Genomic DNA, 23,182 nt, shown 5'->3' on the forward strand with positions numbered 1-23,182 from the left:
TGATGAAATAGACTGACATGTAGAAGCCAAATGAAACAAGCTTAAAGCTGTAATCCCATATTGATTTCACCTTTTAAAATCTACTTTAAAGAGTAGTGAGGTGTAGATAAAGGGGATTTCAAGGATGTGTGTTCAAGTCTTTCAAAAATAAGTTATGGACTGTGTAAAAGAGGTCAACTCAATATTTGGGAGGGTGTCTCTAATATTAATATCTGCACGGGCAACACAGTGCAGTCATCTGTATTTGATTTTATTACTCATGTCCAATACAAACAAGTCTTCAGCTGCAGTTTAATAAATTATGTTCAGTTTGTTTTTCAGCAATTTGTCATTTAACATTTTTTTTAAATATTCAATTAAAGGATCAGTTGATACAAATGTCAAAAACATATTTCCTCACTTACCTCTGCTGATATCTATCCACATGCAGATAGTTAGTTTTTTTTTAAGCACAAGTTTTAATATCTACCTGACCTGAGATATTTCTGTTCCTGACCTTATACAACGAGGGTGATTTGGAGGTGGATGTCATTGTTGGTGCTTACAGCGCTGAAAGATTTAATTTACAAAATCCATCAACAGTATCTCTTTCCCATAAGATGTGGCTACAGAAATCTGAGATATGGATATTTTAAAACCTGGGCATATAAAATCAAACCGAACTGCAAGGCCAAATGCTATTAGAGGCACTGCAAGCAAGGCCATAGCTACCACTGAGGACAACATTTGGGGATTTCAGTCAGAGGAAAAAGCTAAAAGAAAAATCGCCAAACAAGAAAAAAACCCAATAACAACCATGATTCATTTAAATGTGACTACTTTTAATTTTTCTCAAGGTCAAGCAGTAGGTGTGATGTGTTAGATAGAAGATAGAAAATTATTTGAAAATATGGTTCTTGTTAGTTTGGAGCAGATTTTTATTCATACCTACACTAGTTTTTCATGTTGGGGTGCATGACTGTGTAAGACTGAATTTAGATGTCATTTCTTGTTTTAACATTTGCGCATTGTTGCTCTTTCAGGTTCTGTTATTACTCTAATCTCCATTATACAGATAAATATCTGGTTACGAAATTATCCAAATCATTAGATACTAAATCATGATAGATTGTGTTTTATTACCACAGCAATGCAGTGAGGTCACAGCGCCAAGTCAGTTGTTTTTAGTCTTTTACATCGACCCAAAATTTCTTCCTTGTGTGTGTGTGTGTGTGTTTATGTGTTTGTGTGTCATTTGCAGTCTTGAAATGGTTGATGGCGAGTGCAGGGCGAACTTTTACCACTCCTGTTCACCAGCAACTACAGCTCCTGCCTCTTCTCTTCAAGGTAAGAACACACACACACACACACACACACACACACACACACACACACACACACACACACACACACACACACACACACACACACACACACAACATACACACAGGTCCCAGCACAGCATTATTACCCACTCAATCTTACTTGCCCATTACACTCAATTTCTCTCTTCATTTACTCAAAATGGTGCGTAGCCCTGTGTCTTCCTACCTCTCTCCATCTCTCTCTCTGTTTCCCTCTCCCTGCAGATTGCCCCGGTGGAGATTGATGAGAGCTATGATGAGATGAAGCAGGATGCGCGCACGTGTCTCTCTCTTATGTCCCAGGGCCTGCTGTATCTTGAGCACATCCCTCTAGTTCTGGCAGCGCTGGAAGAGGTATAACACACACACACAAGAGCACACATAAACGAACGCTGCCCCACCTGTCTGCTGTCAGCATTGTGAGCCTAATGCTGCCCAAAGTGTTGTTAGACTAAAAGTACCCTGTGCTATTTTAATTTTGCTTAGTCGGTAATGCTTGGGTTTTGAACACAAGTGGCCCCTCTGTTGTGAAATGTATGTTCTCTCCACAAGCCACGAATGTTTCTTTTACCCCAATTTTCCACCACTCACCACATTATCTACAGTTTTAGATTTGATCCATAAGTGTGTGAAAGCAGTACAAAGGCATTTCTTGGCTTTACCTTTACACCCGAACCTAAAGAGCTCCGAAAGTCACAAAGATGGATATTTTCTTTATCTTGTGGGAACAGAGTATCTTATTTGTGTGAATAGTTCAACATTTTGAAAAATACTTGATTCTCGTCCAGAATTATTGTAGATGAGAGGCTCGATACCATGTCATATCTGAGAGTGGTATCGGTCTTCTCATCTAATTCTCAGCAAGATTGTGAATTAGCATATTCCCCAAAATGTCAAACTATTCTTTTTAAAGTGTATACAAGTTTGGGAAAGCTATCTAATATTTTACACTTCTGCTCTGTAGCACTTCTATAGTTCCCAACTAACTGATGGCTGCTTGTTTGGTAGGCATTCAGCCAAATGATTTTCTGCGAGAAGCCATCAATACACTCATTAATACACACAGCAAAAGGTTTTCTTGTAAGCCCGCATGCCAGATATAATTCAGTGCTTTTGAGAAATCCGGTCTTCTGTGAAGTCGTTGCCATCTGTGCGCCAGAGCACTTGGGATCCAATACGGCTCAGAGTCTTACTTCTTTTTTCTTCTTGTACTTCTTTTGAAGCCATTGTCTCGGGACTTGATAAACATCCATCTAAGCCTATGCATCTTCCCCTCCCCGGACCGTGTAACTAATCATGGATGAAGTAAAGACGTGGTCTAAAATCTGCATGGTCTCTCTATCCGCTCTGTCTGTTGTCCATTAAAATATGTATATATTGAGGATGGTCCAATGTTTTTATGCTGGATCTGACAGATTTTTATTGTGTGACATTCAACAGTGAACATAAAACCTAATTAACTGGTAGAGAAGTATATGAAATGATACAAAATATCTGCATTTTGTCCATGTTCAACCTCTATTGCGATTTTTGAGCCTCCTTAAAAACTCTAACCCATCTGTCTATCTCTATCTTTCTCTCTTCTTTAGATGGTAGGCAGCAGGTCGTGGCATGCACGCTTCTCAGTACTGACCTACCTCCAGATCATGGTTTTCTACAACTTATTTACTCTGCTCAGTGTGCCTGCTGAGGTGCTCCGCATTCGAAATCTGGTGATGCAGCTGCTGCTAGATGAACAGCTCGAGGTAATGAATGCACAAAAAGGCAACAAACACTGGTTTCACACAGGCGTTGCCCCCTCTCTAAGGTCTAATTCTCACAGGATTATGAATGGCCATTTATTGTCCCTTAGTCTCTCCTCTCTAAACCATAATCCCCCTTTTCTATACACAGTTACGGCTTAAAAATAACCCTCTACCTCACTGCTCACATCTTAATTTGTTTTCTTATTCTGGTGCATTTCTTGTTGATAAAGCTGTCCTGCACTTTTATGTAGCAAAATGTCATGTTAGACATCTAAAAATAAAACATAATCATAAGTCAATTGTATGCTTTATATATAAGGGTAATAAAACATAAAATGTTGCCATGACTGACTAAACTGACCAAAATGTTTGGGACAGAATCATACCTATACAAATGCTGTTTGAATATTTTGCTTAAAGTAATCAAGTAGTCTTTACAGGGTCATTTTTGTTTTTTCTTACTTTACTCCCATTATACACATATGATATGTACTTAGCAGTTGTGGCACCATTATTGCCCGGTGGTAACTTTTCTGCTTCGAGCTGGTTATCTGAGGCTGGTTCTTGCGTGGACATTGAAATCATGATATAAAAAAGTAATTTTCTCTCAGTGTAAAGCGTTAGTCTCCTCAAAGTTTATGACAAACAACCAATAACGAGCCAATGAGATGCAGCAGAGAAACTGCGGCGAGATGCAGTAGCGAAACAACAAGGGTTTGAAACAGTCAATAAAATTCAATAAATATCAAAGCTGTCCAATGCATTACTTTATATTCATGTAATGAATATAAAAATATCAATTATATGGTAATCTGTATGGGAAATGAAAAAGAAAAAGAGATTCGGTTATAATTATCATCCGCTTACAGTAAGCAGTTTGACCTGACCTCAGTATATAAGCAGTTTCCACTGTAATTATTAATTGATTATTGAATGCAATAAAATCAACTTTACTGCTGGAGCTCAGAACACAGCAGTCCCTCCAAATATCGAGTTGCAGCATCTTTTGAACAATCCATGTCTCACTTGTCTCAGTGCTTTTAAAACCTTCTTTAACCTGTCTCTTTCCATCGATCTGGCTGTACAGGGGGCAATCAATAAGCACCGGGCTGTGCCTGGTTTGTCTAAAACACAAAAGCAGCTGCTTCTCTTAATATTTTGTAAACTTGGTAAGTGTACAGCTGGTGAATGTGTCATCTATGTAGCATTGTCTATTTCAATGCTTCTTCACTCAGTGCTTATTCATAATTTATGCAAAGTGATGCAGGAAGGCAGTGATGTTCTGCAAGTGAATTTTACCTCAGCTCAACTCAGCATCTATCCTTCCTCCTCCTCCTTTGCTCATATGTCCCGTGTACCTTGCTTTTCCCCCAATCTCCTTGCACTCGGCTCTTTTAATAAATTGTGTATGCGTTTCCCGCCCTAAAACTGCCTTGTGCTTTCCACTGCATCTTTTATTTTGTCGCATCTGATCTTCACAGGTCTCTTTTCTTAAATTCTGACTCTTTCTTTTTCTCTATCCTTGCTGTCCCTCCGTTCCCCCTCCTCCTTCTCTCTGTAGGTGAGGGACATGGCAGGCACCACCCTCAGTGGTTTACTGCAGTGCCAGTTCTTCCCCCTGGACTCCAGTCTGCAGACGCAGCTCCAGACGCTGAGTCAGACTCCCCTCCCCAAGGCCAGAGGAGAGCTGGCCTCCACGGGTACAAGCACACACACACACACACACACACATGTACGTGCATGTCACAATCACAGAGTGAGGCAATCACAGTAATACTTGCCCTATTACCCTTTCTTATACCAAGGGAATTGTGAACCTTGAAATTTCAAAGGCCCATTTTAACTGTATTTGTGTGTATGCGTGCGTGTGTGTGTGTGCGCAGACTTAGTGCGGCGCCATGCTGGAGTGCTCGGCCTTAGTGCGTGTATCCTGTCGAGCCCTTATGACGTTCCTGACTGGATGCCGCATATACTGATGGACCTGAGTGACCATCTCAACGACCCACAGCCTATTGAGGTACACGCATACACACACTTGTTAGCACACACACATTAGCACACACACGTTAGCGCACACACAACCACTCATATACAAACATCTAGCTCAACACAGTGTGAGCTGAAAGAATACAATTTCATTGTCCAATTGAGGAGAAAATTGTGTCTTTGGCCTTACTTCAGGCATGAAGAAGACGTACAATGTAATCCGTAGTGCAGAGTCTGAATAATACATTACAGTGATGGGGAGCCAATGATGATGATAATTTAGTGCTTCTCCTGTTGCAAAGTGAAAGATGAGAAAGAAAATACAGTGGAATACTGTTAAAAAAAAGAAAAAAAAGGATAAATATATATATTTGCATGTAGATTAATTACAGAGTCTATAATAGAGGCGACTGGAGAGAATATCTGTTGTGCAAATTCCATGTAAAAAGTAACAAGTAACAGATTTTGTGTAGAATAATTAGGGATACTTATCTTTAGGCCTGTTTCCACCAGAATTTTCAGGTACTTTGAACCCAGAATAACTAATCTCAGAGACTAAACTTCAAACTTTAAGCCCCTGTTTACCACTTCTGTTTGCATTTCCACTGCATCTGAGGAACCAGGTAGCTAATGCAAATTAAACCCATGAGGAATTAAAAAATGATGGAAGCATTTGAGATGCAGTATTAACACATAAGGAAACATCAATACAAATTTGTCCTGTTCTGTGTATTTGATGCTGCATGAGTTGGATGTAATGAGTGAAGGAAAAGGAGAAATGCAGAGGAGGAAAATTCAACTGAAACTAAGAGCGTCTGTCTCCACAGTAAATCATCTGTTCTGCTTTAGAACGTAATCACCGTGAAATGATCTCGTTTTTTCTCTCGCTCTTTTTTTAAATGACTCGGGAAGCCGACAACAATGCCTTACTTTGCTTTAACATTAACAAACAAACAGAAATGTCATCCCCTTGTTCTAAACTGGTCCTAAATCGATATGAGAGTGCTTTCCTATTTTATGAATCAAGCGGCACACAAGTTGAAGCCGCTGCCCTGTGTGTTTGACCAATCAGCGACAGTCATTCTTGCAATCCCTGTCCCCAAAGTTCCTGCACTTTTGGAAAGTACTACCCCCTGAGCACAGACTTTTTGCGGGGTAAAACATTGTCCCTGGAACTAAATTTAGACCCTGGTTCCTCCGGTGGAAAGGCAGGTAGAGGAACTGAATTCCTCAAAAGGTTCTTAGTACCTGGGGAAACTTCCTGTAAAGCGGCTTTTGTTTCTTCAGGCAGACTAACTGATCTGTAAACAAAGTCAGTTTTGGTTGTCTGGCCAGAGGCGCCTCACTCCTTCCTTAAAGTCTAAGCTAATCATTTTATCTGAAGGCCATAATGTAAAAATGGATGGTAGTGTAAGTCATGAACACACCTTTAGTTATCGTGATCATCAGTTTAATTCCGTTTTTGTGTCCTTGTTGACACAACTTTTCACTCCAAACTTGTTCCACTTAAAGTAGTTTCTACATTGCGTATTTAAATTGTTACATTTAGTATTTTAACACCAATAAACAATTACTGCTTCCTTATACAGTATACTGCATTTGCACTTTGGCAGTGCAATTATTTACTTGGCAAGTCAAAGTAAAAAGCCTTTTTCTAGTTTTTCTATTAAACTTTAAGGGTAGCTCACTTTGTTTGAATAGATAGTGGCTGTTATCGAGGGTTATTATCAGCTCATCACTTTTTTCCTCCTCCTCAAAACAAATGAGGCAAGAGAGAGAAGTAACAACAGCTGCTTTATTGCAGTAGTTTACTGCAGGGTTAATTGAATTTTCCCAATTTTGATAAACAAACACATGCCTTTTGTAAATATATATATTATCACTCCAGTTATGGTTTCCCACGGGCAATTGTTGTAACAATGTTTATGTTGCTCTCCTGGCCAGGTCACTTTTAGAAAAGAGATTTTAATCTCAGTGAGACTTTTACCTGGTTAAATAAAAGATTCTACACATATATGCTGTATTCTATTTATGGTAATAATTTGTATTGTAGTGTAAATCCATTCAAAGTTAAGTTTTACTCAAGTTTGAAGATAAAGTGCTAAAATATAATGTTAATAATAAAAATATTCTCATCAAAGCCACAATTAAAAACATATATGCATATTTAACAAAAGTTTGGTTTTCCTCCTATAGCTATTGAAGTTGGTCATATTTTTGAGTTTTTAAATAGTATTCTAACTTTGTCTCTAAAGCCTGAAACTGAACGCAAGATGTACTATTAAATGTATGTTTCTTCTCATCTCTCCAGTATTATGTTTAAGTTTTTTGACACTGGTTCATGATGTTTGTGGATATTGAAGGTCTGAAAGTCAAAGATTATTTCAAATGGTTTTCTTTGTAGTTTTCTGTGTGCGCAGCATTCTTGTATGAATTCATGGTCACTTGTAGGCATACTTGAGTGTGACACAGTGTCTATTCATTATAAAATGTTTTCCATTGAGTAAGTAATGATTTTTGTGTTTTTTTGCCCAAAGATGACGGTAAAGAAGACCTTGTCGGAGTTCAGGCGTACTCACCATGATAACTGGCAGGAGCATCGGCAGTGCTTTACTGATGACCAGCTGCTCGTGCTCACAGACCTGCTGGTGTCGCCCTGTTACTACGCCTAGAGACAGACAGCTGCCTTTCCAGGTCCTCTACAGACTGATCACCACCAATAGAAAAACAATTACACCTTTAACACTGTTGGGAACTCTGCAGTCCACCAGTCCTCTTATTATTTTTTAATAATATGGCAACGGCCTCTGAAACCTTCACGTGTCATTTTTGGCCTTCAGTAAAAATCCAACAGGAAAGCAGACCTGGGCAAAATGGTCTCAAATATTTAACTTACTTGGCGTATTTATTTTGTTGTTAAGATTTTTAAATACTTTAAAGGGTGGGACTGGCCATTCTTCTATTAAATACAATAAAATATATGATGAATATAAATAAATATATCAATATGAAAAACTGACATACATAGTTCTATACTACTGTATCTCTACAGGTGTAAGGTCATATAACATACAATATAATAAAAAATATAAATTATATTATTGATACACATTTGTATAACACTGCTAAGTATATGTAAGCTTTTAAAAAGGCATAAAGATGTATAACATGATGTAAAAACATTATATCATATCTATATATCAACAACCCACTGTTGTATTATACAGTAGTGCAGCACTGATAGTTGTTACTGTTGTTTCCTGCTAAATAAATTCACTGCATCATTCGTGAAGAGGTGTATATTATTTTAGAGGATAAAGCATGAGTGGGGTGTGCTAAATATTTGCCAAGGTTGACTGATCATATGGTATCACATACATACTGTTGCTGCTTTCCACAGCAGCTTATGTTCGACACAGAAAAAGAGTTCAAACATTGAAATGTTTCTTTTTGAACGGATAGATTTTAGTTTTCCAACATGTCATATCACTACAGACTTCTGCTGATAAACACAGTTAACTGGCTACAACTTGATATAGAGTGTATGAATGTGTGCGTGTGTTATAGAAAAACATGTTGACTTTTTCTGAGGCAGTGCTGTTGACTTTGATAAGCTCTCTGTGCCGAGACGTATGCTGGCAGAATTAGAGGAGGCGTAACTGATGCTGGTACACCAATAGGTGCAAATACTCACACAAGAACAGTCTGGAATAAACAAGGTGTACTCGTGTGGGCGTACTGTGTGATTGCGTGTTAACAGTGGAATTATGATGATACCTACCATGAAATTTGGTTTTCATCAGGAGGAAGGATGGGGGATATTTACCAAAGCAGGATTATCAGTTTAGACAAGCAGCTTTGGAAAGAACTGTGGTAAAAAATAATTTTAAAAAGTGGTGGATTGTCAAACCGGCCAAGAGAATGACATCCCATATGTCATGCTGCTAACATAGCTAAAGAAACATGAGCAAGGTGAACCAGTCACACTCAAATTAGGTATATTGATGTTGCTTGTGAGACAAGGTGAAAGATAGTGTTGTGTTTTTACTATCTTAACAGCATCATCAAAGCCATTTAAGTTTTAAGTTATTATCGTGCTAGAAATTTTGTGTGAGCTCAACTTAAGATGATTTTTTATTTAAAATGTGTGAAAACACACCAAATGTATCTGTGAATGTAGATATATTCATGCAAAAAATATGTATTAATTCAAAACATTCTTCCTTTGAGCTGATGATTATTGTACATTTACAAGTTTATAGCATATTTTGGGATCACTCAACATATAATTTGCTAGACATTTTGTACTTTAATGAATTTTTGTGTATACTAACAGGGATAGAAACAGACTTCATTAACACATTTTCTGTACCCGAAATATCCCGATTTTCCTCCACACGTTCCTTAAACCCTGAGATTATTTGACATGTTTTCTTTATCAAATCACTGTTCAATCTGTTTGATTGTGTGAATGATTTTGTGCATTTTGTAGTCTTTCCTTCACTAAAGTTTCAAGACAAAACAGGTGAGAGTCTAAATCCTCGGGCAGAATTGTCCTCACAGCATCAGCCAGCTGAAACAGATATTCAGTGTTCTGTCCACTTGGACCAGTGGAGTTGACGATCTGGTTGGCTATCTCCTCCAGAGGTGCGGGGCCGAGGTAGTCTGGGTTGTCCTGAGAGCCAATGTAGAGCAGCGTCTGGCTGGGCGGGGGAGATAGTGGTGGACGGGGGTGAAAGGTCACTGCAATGACCTGGTAACCACCTTTTTCTCGGTAGTCGAGGTAGCTCTTCACTTCCTGCTCCCGGCCCGTCGGCAGCTTGTAAGCAATGCCCCAAACACACCCCTGAGTAAGCGCAAAAGAGGAAGAACAGGTAGGTTAACATCTGTAGGAAAGAATTCAGAGTAATGAACTCTACACAAAAAGATGTGAAAACTACAATTCCTTTAGTGCTGCAAAAATTTCAGTTTCTAAAATGTGAATATTTTCTGGTTTCTTTCGTACTCTATCTAAACTAAAGTATCTAAACTGAATATCTTTTGGGTTGTGGACTGTTGATCGGGACAAAACTAGGGATTTGAGGATGTCATGTTGGGCTTTGGGAAACAGTGATTGACATGTTTCACCATTTTCTGACATTTAATAGATCAAACAATTGATCGATTTATCTAGAAAATAATCAACAAATGAATCAATAATGAAAATAATCTTTAGTTGCTGCCCTACTTTCATTCACTGGTATATTGATAATAATTACACTATAAACTATTTCTGCATTGCGATTGTATAGAAGTTTATGAGAACTTGATTTATTACCTCAGTGAGCAGTTTGCTATTCAGATTATGGTCTCAATACAGCATGATGTTCATTTGAATTTGAATTGTAAATTATGTTGCAGTTTAGAGTAAAAAAAGACGTCGCGGCTACGTTGTGATCGGCAAGTCATTACCATGGCGACAACGTTGGTTACGTAACGTAAACATGGTGCCAGATTCACAGAGCGTAGCCGTATCCGTTCCCACTTCAGTGTGTTTTCAGTTCAGGAAGGTCAGAAAGTTAATCGTAACATTTTGGTTGCCTTAAAAAGTCTTGTTCAGTTTGACTTTACTAGGACACCCTCGAATGTTCAGCTTTCCTGGTAAGTAAATTTAGTTTTATTGGTTTTAAGCCTGTTTTCCCGGTAGCGAGCATTAGCATTAGCATTAGCACAGTTAACCATAGACTGTAAATGCACCTTGCTAACCAAGCTAGCAGCTAGCGTTAGATTCAGCTACTCCCTCTCGTCCACTTACGGTCACTTTTGGCTCCAAAAAGCCAAGATGGTGACGGTGAAAAATGCAAACTCGAACCTTCACGCAGGCTACGGCCATTATTTATTTCAGTCTGTGGTTCTTGTCATATAAAATTTCATAAATTGGGAAAAATGTCCATCACTTTCACCAGAGCCCAAGGTGACATCTTCAGTATGCCTGTTTTGACTGACTAACAGTACAAAATCCAACAGTATAATGATATAAAGGAGAGAAAAGGCATCAAATCCGCACATTTGAGAGGCTGAAACCAATAAATGTTTTTTGCTTGAACAGCGGGGTTGGGAAGGTTACTTTGGAAATGTAATAGGTTACAGATTACTAGTTACCCTATTTCAAATGTAATAAGTAAAGTAACTATTTTAAATACTTAATCCGAGTAATTCAGCTTATTACATTCGATTACTTTTTGATTACTTTATAATTTTCTTAAAAAATGTTTTCAACTGTTAGGGTAAGTGTACCCATTAAGCACCAAAATATAAGTTCAGGTGTTTTTCATGGATACTGACATGATTTATAAGGGAGACAATTTCTTAAAAAGTAAGATTTATCTTTCATTTGTAAATATATCCATTTCATGTAGGTTTTGGATTGTAAAATAAAGATATTTTATGAAAAAAGTCAAAAGTCTGGCATGGGTTTAATTGGTACTGTAACACCATTTAAGCCTACATCATGATTTATTTACAAAATAATAAAAAATAAAATGTTAAATATTTTAAAAATTAGGAAAAAACCCTCCTGAGCAAAGTCTTAAGGGTCTGACTTCAAGTGTAACCCCCTTTGTAATCATTAACAAAAACAAGTTGGTTAATCCGTAGTGGACGGACTCAAAATGTATCTATTACTATTTTTATGACTGATTATCTGAGTAAGTCGGTTTTCAGGCAAAATGCTCCGATTCCAACTTGAGGACTTGCTGGATTTTTCAGTTTCACATCATTGTAAAGTGACTATTTTTGGTTTTGGGACTACTGGCAACTGTGATAAGCATTTTTCACAATTTTCTGACATTTTACAACCAATTAATTGATTAATTGAGAATCTGAAGAATAGCTGATAAGAAAATAATCATTAGTGTCAGCCCTGTTCCTGTATTGATACTCATTATGATCATGTATACTCATCAGTCACCTTTGAATGCACATTTTCTAAATTCTTATCGTGTTCGCCTTACATCACAAGGCACACTTTCTGTATCTCTTTATATCTTTTCCATCAACTGCAACAAAATTGTCTCTCATTCAAGGTCACAATACAATGCAGTGTCCTCTCCTTTGTTTCAGCTGTGGAAGATTTTTTGTTTCCTGAGCAGCACACGCTCTTGGTGTTGCTCAGCGTTTACCGGTAATGAAGCAGTAACCCTACGAATCCGAATCAGAGCTCAATATATTCAGCACGGACAGAGTTTATGCTTCAGTAAAGGCTCATTTATTTCCATACGTTTTATAAAATCAAGTAAATATAACTTGTGAACTGTGCTCTGTTAAGTGGAATCTCACTTTCACAACCTTGCTGTTTACTTACTGACACTGTTAGTTTGCTTGCCTCCGCGCAACAAGTTTTACGCTTAATAACACCCAATGATACAGTGATAAATGACACAGTAGGACTATGACCTGTAGGTGGTTATAAAATGTTATTACTGTCAAAGTAAAGTGTGATTTTTGTTTGCTTTTCCCACTGGCATGATTTGTCATGCAATAAAAACATCACACTAATAGCTGTTGTCAAATTAATTAACAACATATCAAGATGTATGTCATTTTAGTAGGTATGGGAAGCTGCATATTGAAGTGAAAGGATAAAGGGTGTACATCTTGTTTATGTTAAATTTTGCTTTTGTTATTTTTGTATGTAGTATGGACATACACTCACTGGCCTATCTATTAGGTACACCTGTTCAATCTGATACAATCCAATATAACAGCTCTGCTCTAAATTCTACATTTATGAAGCTTATACATTTTCAGTTTTTGTTAACATTGTCAAGAAGGCTTTATAAACAATAACGTAAATGCTTTATGTTTAGGAACCCCATTCAATATAATGCACCTCAGTACGCCACCACCACTTCGTACGACCTCAGTAATAAACATAAGGTAAAATTATCACTTTTTTGACAATGTTAACAAAAACTTAAAATGTATAAAGTAAAAAAATATATAATTTAAAGCAGAGTTGTTGTATTGAATTTGATTGCACAGGTGTACCTAATGAAGTGGCCGTTGAGTGTATGTTGGATGAGTACAGTAAGTGACATATTACAGAATACAGCTGCAATGATTAGTCGATTAAGCGACCAGAAAATTAATCTGCAGCTGATACTTGCTTATTATCTTGAAAGGCAGTTGTATTTGCAACATCATGCAAGAATACATCATGTCAGGCTTCAAGTTATGCGCTTCGGGCGGAGGACCAATCGGCATCCTATGAGGAACTACTGGCAGCTATAAGCGTGATTAAGGTGTGATGATAAGGTGAGGTTAGCCTGTAATAGATGGTGATAGACACATGCTTCACCCAATCACCTGCCAAATATCTTTTTAAACTGCCTTCCTTTTTCCAAACAGTTTCCAAAGATGACTTGTCAGGTTAACTTAAGTCAAAACTGTAGCTAGCTCCATTTTCTAGCCTCTCCGGTGGGAGGATTTGTTGCTTTTCTCTGCGTTCTATCATTACAAATGGAATATCTTTGGATTTCGGAGGGCTTTGTCTTACCTCGGGGTCTTCCACCAGTGTCACAACCCGGCCTGGCTGTAAAAAGACAAGCATAACAGGCACTTTTAATCAGGATCAAAAACACATGAGTGGTGTATGTAGTAATATAATTAAAATTGTAAGAATACCTGCTTTTTAGAAAATGAGGATAATATAAGCTACATACTATAGATCACAATAATAATTAAAACCCTCTAAAATATTAAAAAGTTAAATGATGCCTGGAGAGTAACAACACGAGCTGCTGTTTGAGCTCTCTTTAACAGATGAATAATGACATGTAGCCATAAATTTCAACATCCTATCCTAACTTTACTTTTGTGCTCAACTCTATAGAAGACAATCAAGTAGAAAAATGCATTAAAGCCAATGTATCCGTCTTTTATTGAGGATGGTAATGTGATGATGTCTTTACAGTACTACCTCTGTATTTACACAATGAACCAAAATCCAAGAACTTTATAAATTATTGATACTGTTAACTTGCATCAGAACATTTTTCATCATGATTAACACTACCTTATCATTATTATATCACTCATTACGACGCTGACCTCCCCATTCAAACGCAGTATCGCAACATTGCATCATTACAAAGTACTTTATTTCCTTTTAAGGCCGCTATACTGTAGGTCCCAAAGCCAATAACGTGTACTTACTTTACCCGGTACTCCACGGTGGTCGGTACTGCCCTGCCAAAACCGACGGCTGAAGCCTTTAATGTAACCAATTCTTTTCTCCTCATAAGGAAAATCCACTTTCCATATCAGGGACCCGTAACCGAAAACCCACATGATAAGCTAACCCGGTGCGCGCTAACGATTCCGTGACGGCTATACAACAACAAGAAGGACGGGTTTGGACTGACTGGCACCTTTTTTTCTGTCTGAAAACCAGGCAAGAGCGATGGTTATAATATTATAATGACAGACATGTTTCACCTGTGACAGGGTACTGGTGCTGAATGGTGGGTTCACACGGTCATAGCGGCTCCCTCTGTGGCAGGACAAGGTTGTCAAGTCATCTCTAGGGATGACGTAAGCACGCACAGTTCCGTTTAAGCAGCTGATTATTTTGTCCTAGGACGGCGAAGTCATGACCAACCCTACTCTACTCTCTGATTGGCTAGGAGTCGTTGCGTTCATTGGTTGGAATGGTTAGGTCAGGTATGCTATTGGTTAGGGTAGGAACATCAGAGTTGACCAATCAGAAGTTGAGTAGGGCGGGTCATGACTTCGCTGTCCTATGGAATAGAATATCTCCCACTATTGAGTTTAATATAAACTGTAGGAGAACATTCAGTAATGACTACAAATCAAATGCAGTAATAATAATAATTATAATACATTTTATTTATAACACACTTTACAGTTGAAGCAGAGACTGTATATTGTATAGTATTTTACTATATAAATATATATATATTATTTATTTTATTTTTTATTTTTTTAAATTATTATTATTATTATCATCTTATCTTAAAAGCATCAATATAAAAGATTGGTTTAAGAAAAACACTAACATAAAACATCATAAAATACAAGGATAAAAGAAGTGATGTAAAATAAATAAAATAATCAGTGGAGTAATATGTAACAGTTACTGTGTTATTAAATCCTTACAACATGATCAAATAATATCCAAGTATACAAATTAAATTCAACCAGAAATGTATTTATGACTTATGTATGTTAAAACCACACTTGTTCTCCAACAAGTACTATGTATTTTAGTAACTGACAGAAAAAAGTATCACATTAATTAAGATTTTAAAAAAGTCATAACACATTAATGAATAATACATTTGTTTATGTGACTTTGTCCTCTTGTGGTAAAAAAAAAAATAGGCTGATTTGAGTGTGATTCTCTTTTCTTTTTTTTTCTCCTTGACCTATAAATTAATAGATCATAAACCCGTAAAACTCTTTGTGGGCTAGCTTTGATATGAATTACTTTTCAGTTTATTTATATACCTGTGTTTTGGGGGAGGTGGTTTGCAATTATTTTCTATTAAGGAAAAAATATGTACTTAAAACACAAACTAGGACAGATCGTTTAAGGAATATGGGCTTGCATCCGGACACCAGGGGGTGCTGAGTTTCTATTTCCCACAGTGTATTCTCATTGTGTGTTTTCCCAAATAACATGCTCATCATGTATGCTCTGTGAGCACTGATTCAGAACCAAATAAAGTGGACAGCAACAGTCTGGCCTGTAATGTCTGTTCCATGAACAGCAGCCGCACTCATTCTTCTGCCTCTGAGAGCAGCTAGTCAGCAAAGAATTTATGTAACTTGCCAGCCTCATTTTGGAGAGGCAGATCTGTAGTTGAAATCCACAGAGCCAGGATGGAAAATGTTGCAGAGGAAACATCTGCCATGAAGGTGCACTGATTTGAGGCACCTTAACCACACTGGCTGACAGCAGGCAGACTAAGATCAGCTTCCATGGTAGGAATGTGTGTAAATTTGTGCATGAAGTAATTGGAACAAAAAAAACTCTCACTGCTCTCAAAACCTGTGATTTCCAGGTCAAAATCATTACTTTTTACCCTTGTATGTTTGCCTGAAGCACTGTTATTATGCTTCCTGTTATTTAAAGCAGGTTGTTCTGTAAATGCAAAATGTTCAAATAGTTTGTTCCTACTGTGAAAAAAAAGTCTATTTATATTAACTATAAACCTCCATAGAGTTACACAGCAGTATACTAACTGATGTTGGCAACTAGGCCAAATCCTGCTTCAAATATCTTAATGTTTACATAATTGTTAAACCAATTCGTATGTGAATCAGCATCACAAACAGTTTAAAAACTGTCCTGTGAGCATATGTTTTATGCAGTATTAATCTTTGCGGGACACATTTTTGGAGAAATATTGCTATTTCTGCTTTTTCTCGCATTTATTTTATGATAATGACAAAGAATCCCTGCAGCATTTGTTTTCTAAGAAAAATGGCAGTTTTTATGGCAACAAATGTTTTATTTGCTCGGTTGAAGAAAACATTCAGTATGTGCCTTCACTCGGTGAATTCGGCAAATTTGTTTTATCTTGTTTGGATGATGGCAAACAAAGATGTTTGTACAAATGGTGATAACTCAAGTGGAATTAATGCTTTTATAGCATTAAGAGAAATATACTTCTTTGTAACACAAATCTATAGCTTTCAAGTTTAATAAAGACCATTAAATAACTTCAAAAATCCAAATGAAATCTAGTGTAATCCACTCTGTATTCCTGATGTAATCAAAAGATTCACTATATTAAAATGATCATACCAAATCAAATAATAATAATATATAATAATAATAATAATAATAATAATTGTTTCAAAACAATTAATCAGTACTGTACGCATGTGGCTTTGCCCTCCTGCCTTCCTCCATCAGCCAACTTGTACGTTACTCTATTTTTACAATTCCCAACACTTGTTACATTAATTTATATTCTCACAGGCCTTCTTCCTCTCTGACGGTCACATCCTCTCAGTCTATTTTCCCTGTGCTCCTCCCCTCTTTGTGTTCCTTCTCCAGACTTCAGTGCTGTTCCCAAACCTTCTTGTTCCCCTCATGTGCACAGTCTTCTTCGTATTCCTTAGGGAGGTGACCAAGATTTAACCATCTTCTTCTTTGTTTTTCTCATTTGCACTTGCTCCCTTTCATTTAGGAAAGTTTGTCTGTCTGTTTAAATCTTTCTTTCTGTTGTCTGTCCCCCACTCTGGTCGGTTTGTATTGTGAAGAACGAAAATCAAGGAGAACATGTCTGTATCTCTCAGTCTGTCGTTTTTTAGACCGTATTCTCTTTTACCTGTTTGGATTGTGCATCACTAAATGGAGCTTTCAACATTCAGAGCATTTTTTGAGTTTGTTTCTCTTAAGGCTATCTGGCAGGTTGAAGGCTATATGAGAGGATCTGTTCAATGTTAGCCAGCTTAATTTATTTATTCTTTGTTATTGCTCATAGTGAGTAAATGTGCCACTGTTGATTTCTTTTCAGTTGGTCCTTTTCAGGCTACATGGTCTTAGTCTGTTTAACCTGCTCCTCCGGCTCTGGTTCAGCTTTAAAGAGATTTGTTCACTTAGTGGAACTGTTTTTTTCTGCCATCCACCTGCAGGTTTGGCTGACTAACCTCCAATACTAAGATTTATTGAATGCCATTTCATTCAAAACCCCACCCAAAATGCATACCACCTATCAAGTTACCAGACCAACTATCCAGTCATCCTGCCATCTGGTCAACAGCGCAGCAACCCAATTGGGCATCGTATGCTACCCAGCTGGATGGCACCGCTTGGGTAGAAATTCCATTGCCTCTCTTAAACCCTAAGTAGAGCTAGACAGGCCAAAACAAATTTTGGAAATAAGCTGAAATGTAAGGCGGGGTAATTTGTATTATTAATATTAATGTGTGACTTCCAGTCTGTTGGTCAGTTGTACCGTTATGGCTAATCCCAGAACCTGAGGTTGATCCATTCATACTGAATAATAACAAAAGAAGATCAGGAGATATAATCAGGGAAGTTAGGTTTCATCTGCAGCAAGAATGGAGTACAGGTGGATCAAAGGATCAAAGGATCCAGAGAGCAGGAAAGTGGCATTTGGAGTACCCATTCCTGAATTGAAAATTTTAAATGGACATAGAATTTTAGATCAGATGTCAGTGGTCACAGCAGAAATGTCAGAAATATTATGGTCACTTTGGTGTGTAGAGGAGAATAAACCAGAGAATTGAGTCATATGCAGTGATTCAGTAGCAGCTTTAGCTACAATAAGAGAAAGCTAATCAAAGTCTAGATGTGATATATTGACAGAGATTTATCAAACATCATACAGAATTCACAAGGCAGGGTGTGAGGTGGGTTTTATTTGAGTCCAGCACACATGGGTGTGGAGGGAAACAAGGAAGCAGATTACTTGGCAAAGAACACTGCTCGTGAGGATAGAGTAGAAATTGCCCTACAATATGGACTGTCAGAATTCATTTAAATCATGAACAAGTCGGTCAAAGAAATGCGGTAGGATACATGCGAAAAAGAAAAGAAGGGGAAGTATTCCTTTACATTGCAGAAAACAGTGGAAACAGTAAAAAGCAATTTTGCCCGCAAAAGAAAAGATTCAGTTGTCATAAACAGGTTGAGACTTGGGTTATTGTGGGCTTAGGAGTGGGCTCTGGATGGTAAATGTGAGCGTGGAGACTCAGAGACAGTAAGATACATCCTTATCCAATGCAAGAATTACTCACTTCAAAGGAGGAAGCTGTTTTCGAAGACCTGGCAGCAGCTAAACATTTTGTACACTGGGCACTTTGTTCAACCTGGATAACTGGAGTAAAACAATGAAGCTGATGGAATATTTGTATAGTATTGGACTATATAGCAAAATATTAAAACTTCCGGGTCCGTCAAGGGCCCAAAAATAATTTCTCCCACACACATTCATGGGAAAAGGAGCAGCTGTAAAACGGTGCATGAATTTTTTTGAGCATTACAACCCCAGCGATATGATTTGTTTCACTATCAGAATTTGATACATTTGGTCTGATAAAATTTTGAATGTCTAGAGCAACACTGTATCCAGTTCTCTTAATACGTCCATGTAGCCATAGCTGTGCGTTTGTTCTATGCAAAGTAATATTATTTGTGAACCACAGCTCAGTAGTGTACATTTCTAATTGGGTCGCTGCACTACCCGACTAGGTGCCGCATGTCATCAACTGGGTGGCACGCGATGTCCACTAGGTTGCGGCGCAGGATGACTAAAAAGGTGAAGTCTGGTGGCAGTGTAGGGGGTGTGGAGTTTGGGTGGTGAGTGTCTGGTAACTTGGATAGGTGTTGTTCAGTTTGTGTTGTGGGTGTCTGGTAACCTGGATAAGTAGTGTGCAGTTTGAGTTGGGTTTTGAATGAAGTAGCTCTACATAGGACTCCTCCATACTGACTCACTCTAGCAGCAGTGATCGAACACAAAAAAAAAGCCCTTGATCCTTTGACCCCATCTCGGGAGCCGTAGTGAGGAATTTGCCAGTTGAGCCATAAAAGACCACTATATGTAGAGAGAAGAGTTGAGTGGGCCATTTTGGGTGCTGAGGTCTCAGACTGTTCGATCCGGAAGTACTCAGATGACTCCTGAGATTTCTCTTAGCTCTAGGCTCAGATACAGGCTCGGTGAATGCAGCCCCATCTATCAGCGCCTGAGAATGTGATTCTATTCTGGGTTTAACAGATAATGATGATGATGATGTGAAGGACTGCGAGATAAGAAAAGTCATTATTAGCTATTATCTATTTAGTATAACACCATTATTATCTATTTTGACTCCATTTCTACCCCGAGACTGCAAAAACCTGGCTAATTTGTAAAAATGTTGGACCAGCAGAAGCATTGACTAATTAGAATAACACAATGAATACCGCATTTACACTGACATGACTGATATTGTTCCTCTGTCTTCAAACATTGTAGATTTAATAATAGAAATGATGATAAAATAGAAAGTTTCATAGATGATAAATGTTATCAGCAACCACAGCCAAACATTCAAACATCCACATAATAAAATGCTTCTGTTAATGCATTCAGAATTTAACTCTGAACCTCGAGAATGTCTTTTAACTGAGATGCTGACAATAAAATGAAAGCAGAAGATGTGATATGGAGTTTTAACCTTTTTGTTTAGCACTAAAAAGAGAGTAATATCAGTAATATCAGTCTAATCAGTATTATTAATTTTCTTTAAAAAATAAGCTTTTATTCACCTAAATTAGATTACTGCTGATCTTAATCTGTTTTATAATTATGAAGCACAGTCTACCTTTCCTCACTGAGTCTTAATCATTGAAACCTTTGTGGTCATTGCAATTTTTGTTAAGTGTTCAGTCATCCAACTTGTGTTTTCTTTCTTCTAGCATGTGAGTCACTACAAAGATGCATATTCCTCACTTGGAACTGACATTGCTGAAGGGATAAATAAGGCTTAAGTCCAGTCACTGCAATGGAAACTAATACTTTAAAGCCTCCCTAAGCCTAACCAAAGTCTATAACTTTATCAGCATGACTGACTGAGAACCATGAAGTGTCGTAGGAGACCGATCAGAACGGACTCCTTTTGGTTGTTCTGAATGTTCCTTGTTAGGCTGCAGGATTGTCAAGTTTTAAATTATCTATCTTGGGAACAGAAGCAGAATCCACAACACAATTTGCAGTGGCCCATGGGATTAAAAATGTAAGGCTACTTCATGAAAAGATAAATAAATTAACTGCAGAGAAGAGACAGGAGTTATGGCACAGATCTTTGGGGGCGCACTTTTGCAAATTCCTTTTGTCTTTTTATTCCATTAAAAGTGTGAGCTACTCTGATTTGTGTAATGGTAAGAAAGTTGTGATATGTAACACAGCAAATTAGCAAAGCTTTGTAAATGGCACCGCACTCCTGTGCATGCTCAGTGACATCTGCCATATAAGGAACTACTCTCTGGAGACTGAAAATGTGAATGCTATTATTAGTCTTTGGAGCCATTTCTAAACAAATGATTGTGCCCAAAACTCTTAGTGGCAAAGAAACATGTCGTCCAAAGCAACTGTGAGGCTCATTCACATGGTTTTCATAGTTTTTGGATAACAATGGAGATCTACTGCACAGATGAGATGAATATGATATATCAGGCTTTGGATGCACACACAACGCTAGAGATCTATTCATTGTTGGTTTGGCTCTGCACAAGATTGTTTGACAATGAGAAAAATATAGTAAATCACCAGCTATGTCCTTTAAGGGTTAGTTATTACTCTTCATCCTAAAGGGAAACATGAACATCTGTACCAGATTTCATGGCAAGTCATTCAATAATTTTACCAAAAACCTCATGGTGGTGCAAGAGGAAAAGTGAAGGGATTCCCAAAGTCATTGGACTTCATCTTCTGGGGACCATGGATGTCCTAACACATTTTTTAAAGAAGAGAACCAACAGACTGACTGATGGACCGACATTGCCATCTCTAAAGCCATGCTGCTACAGTGGCTAAAAATTGAGCACGGACTAGGCTGCTTCACTGTTAACTATTCAAGCAGAACTTTGGGAAGAAAAATAAAGTCTTGCCACTGTGCTGTCACAGCTTTTGGCTTAGAAATAGGCAGGCATGGGTCTTTAGGTTTAAGAGCAAAGATGAGTCAATGCCAAAGATGAAGCAGAGCTGGCATGGAGTTAAAATGTACTCAGGGCCAAAGTGGAGTCATAGCCATATCAGAGCAGAGCCAGTGTTGGTGCCAATCTGGCCGAAGAGTCACGGAGGAGATGGAGCTGAGATTGAGCCAATGCCAGAAACATTTTTGAGCAAAGCTTGAGCTGATGCCTATTCTGGAGATGAGTAGGAGTTGATGTCAGAGAGGGAGTCTCGGTTTTACTGAGGAAGCAGGAGCTGATGACGAAGAAGACGATGAGTGGAGTCTGAGTTGCGTCAGAGTGGAACCAACCAGATAATTGCTGGAGAAGAGCCAGCATAAAGCTGCTGGAGTCTGTACTGAAGTCAGAGAGGGAACTGGAGTGGGGGAGGAGAACTGAGATGAAGAGGTGTCAGAGACTGGGGATTCTTGAAGGTTTTCTTTCATTTTCCATTTTATTCCTTTTCTGATCTTAACAATGTGTTGAATTTAAAAGCAGAGAACACTGTGAAGCTGACGAAGAAAAATTGTGCTGTCAATGAATATGTTGAGCTTGGCAGGTGAAGAGGACTGACTTGATGTGATGAAAGAGAATCTGTCACTTTGGCTGGAGACAGAACATTTTGCTCTGGACACTTGACAGGCTATCTGGTGGTTGCCAAAGAAAAGAACATTTTCTTTCTTTTGCTGTAAATATTGTCATCTACAGTTCTTACACTGACCTTAAACAGTGGAGCTCAAAATCAAATCACTCATTAATCTAATTTACTCAAAGGTCGTAATGTTATCAAGATAATTTATACCGTCTCCTCTGAATCAAGCAATTCATTAGAGCAAATTTTGTAGATGGCCTGTAGAGGCATCTTGAATAGAGATTGTGTCCTTTTGTCTCCCTACATCAAATTATAAACTTCTCCCCCAATGTTAAATTAAATAATTTTTTCCTTCTCTCTAATTCATTCGAAGAGCATTCATTGCTATGTTCTCTCTTTGTGAATATATTAATTTTATCCACTAAAGAAGTTACCAGAATATTAATTTCTGCAACATATTTCTTGTATTCTTTCTTACGTCCACAAGAAGGTCCATATTTTGCATCCCCTTGTGTCCCATTTCTTTCATTACAGTAGGTAAATTTGTATAATTTAGCTATAATTTTTCTCCTTTTTTCCTTGTGTTAAAGCTCTCCTTTGATAGTCAGTTGACACTTTTTAATTCTAACTTTATTTCATTTCATAGTGAGGAATTCCTTTTCATCCTGAGATCCTGCTTTTAGTCTACTATACTGATAAATTGACCTGCTCTTCCATATACCTCAGCCTTGTGAGGAGCCTCCTTGAAATTGCATTGTTGTGTTTAATCTGCAGGGTTGAAACAGTACTCAAGGGCTCTGTATGCTCTGGACGTACAGTATAATGT

At 37.8% G+C, this 23,182-nt stretch overlaps 2 protein-coding genes across 2 annotated transcripts in view; one reads left to right on the top strand and one right to left on the bottom strand.

Annotated features, from left to right (window-relative positions):
• LOC134003359 (proteasome activator complex subunit 4B-like) overlaps positions 1 to 7,782 on the top strand; it is a 36,863-nt gene extending 29,081 nt beyond the window's left edge. The window contains exons 42-47 of the mRNA XM_062442527.1: positions 1,241 to 1,326; positions 1,569 to 1,697; positions 2,933 to 3,088; positions 4,650 to 4,788; positions 4,972 to 5,105; positions 7,612 to 7,782. Coding sequence (XP_062298511.1) covers positions 1,241 to 1,326; positions 1,569 to 1,697; positions 2,933 to 3,088; positions 4,650 to 4,788; positions 4,972 to 5,105; positions 7,612 to 7,746 — 779 coding nt within the window. The 3' untranslated portion in view covers positions 7,747 to 7,782. The remainder of the gene's footprint in view (positions 1 to 1,240; positions 1,327 to 1,568; positions 1,698 to 2,932; positions 3,089 to 4,649; positions 4,789 to 4,971; positions 5,106 to 7,611) is intronic.
• Positions 7,783 to 9,120: 1,338 nt separating this feature from the next.
• Positions 9,121 to 14,609, bottom strand: chac2 (ChaC, cation transport regulator homolog 2 (E. coli)). Its single transcript, XM_062442761.1, has 3 exons — positions 14,270 to 14,609; positions 13,611 to 13,646; positions 9,121 to 9,920 (listed from the first exon to the last, which is right to left on the bottom strand). The coding sequence occupies exons 1-3, from the start codon at positions 14,402 to 14,404 to the stop codon at positions 9,525 to 9,527; spliced, it is 567 nt and encodes a 188-aa protein (XP_062298745.1). The 5' UTR covers positions 14,405 to 14,609; the 3' UTR covers positions 9,121 to 9,524.
• Positions 14,610 to 23,182: the final 8,573 nt, after the last annotated feature.

Source organism: Scomber scombrus, chromosome 21 (genome assembly GCF_963691925.1).
Source record: "Scomber scombrus chromosome 21, fScoSco1.1, whole genome shotgun sequence".
Classification (NCBI taxonomy): Eukaryota; Metazoa; Chordata; class Actinopteri; order Scombriformes; family Scombridae; genus Scomber; species Scomber scombrus.

Excerpts from the sequence above, each read along its gene's own strand:
- chac2 (XM_062442761.1), bottom strand. The coding sequence starts at position 14,404 with ATGTGGGTTTTCGGTTACGGGTCCCTGATATGGAAAGTGGATTTTCCT. Across the intron at positions 13,647-14,269 it reads ACCGTGGAGTACCGGGTAAA|CCAGGCCGGGTTGTGACACT; the intron begins GTAAGTACACGT and ends GTCTTTTTACAG. Across the intron at positions 9,921-13,610 it reads CACTGGTGGAAGACCCCGAG|GGGTGTGTTTGGGGCATTGC; the intron begins GTAAGACAAAGC and ends GCGCTTACTCAG.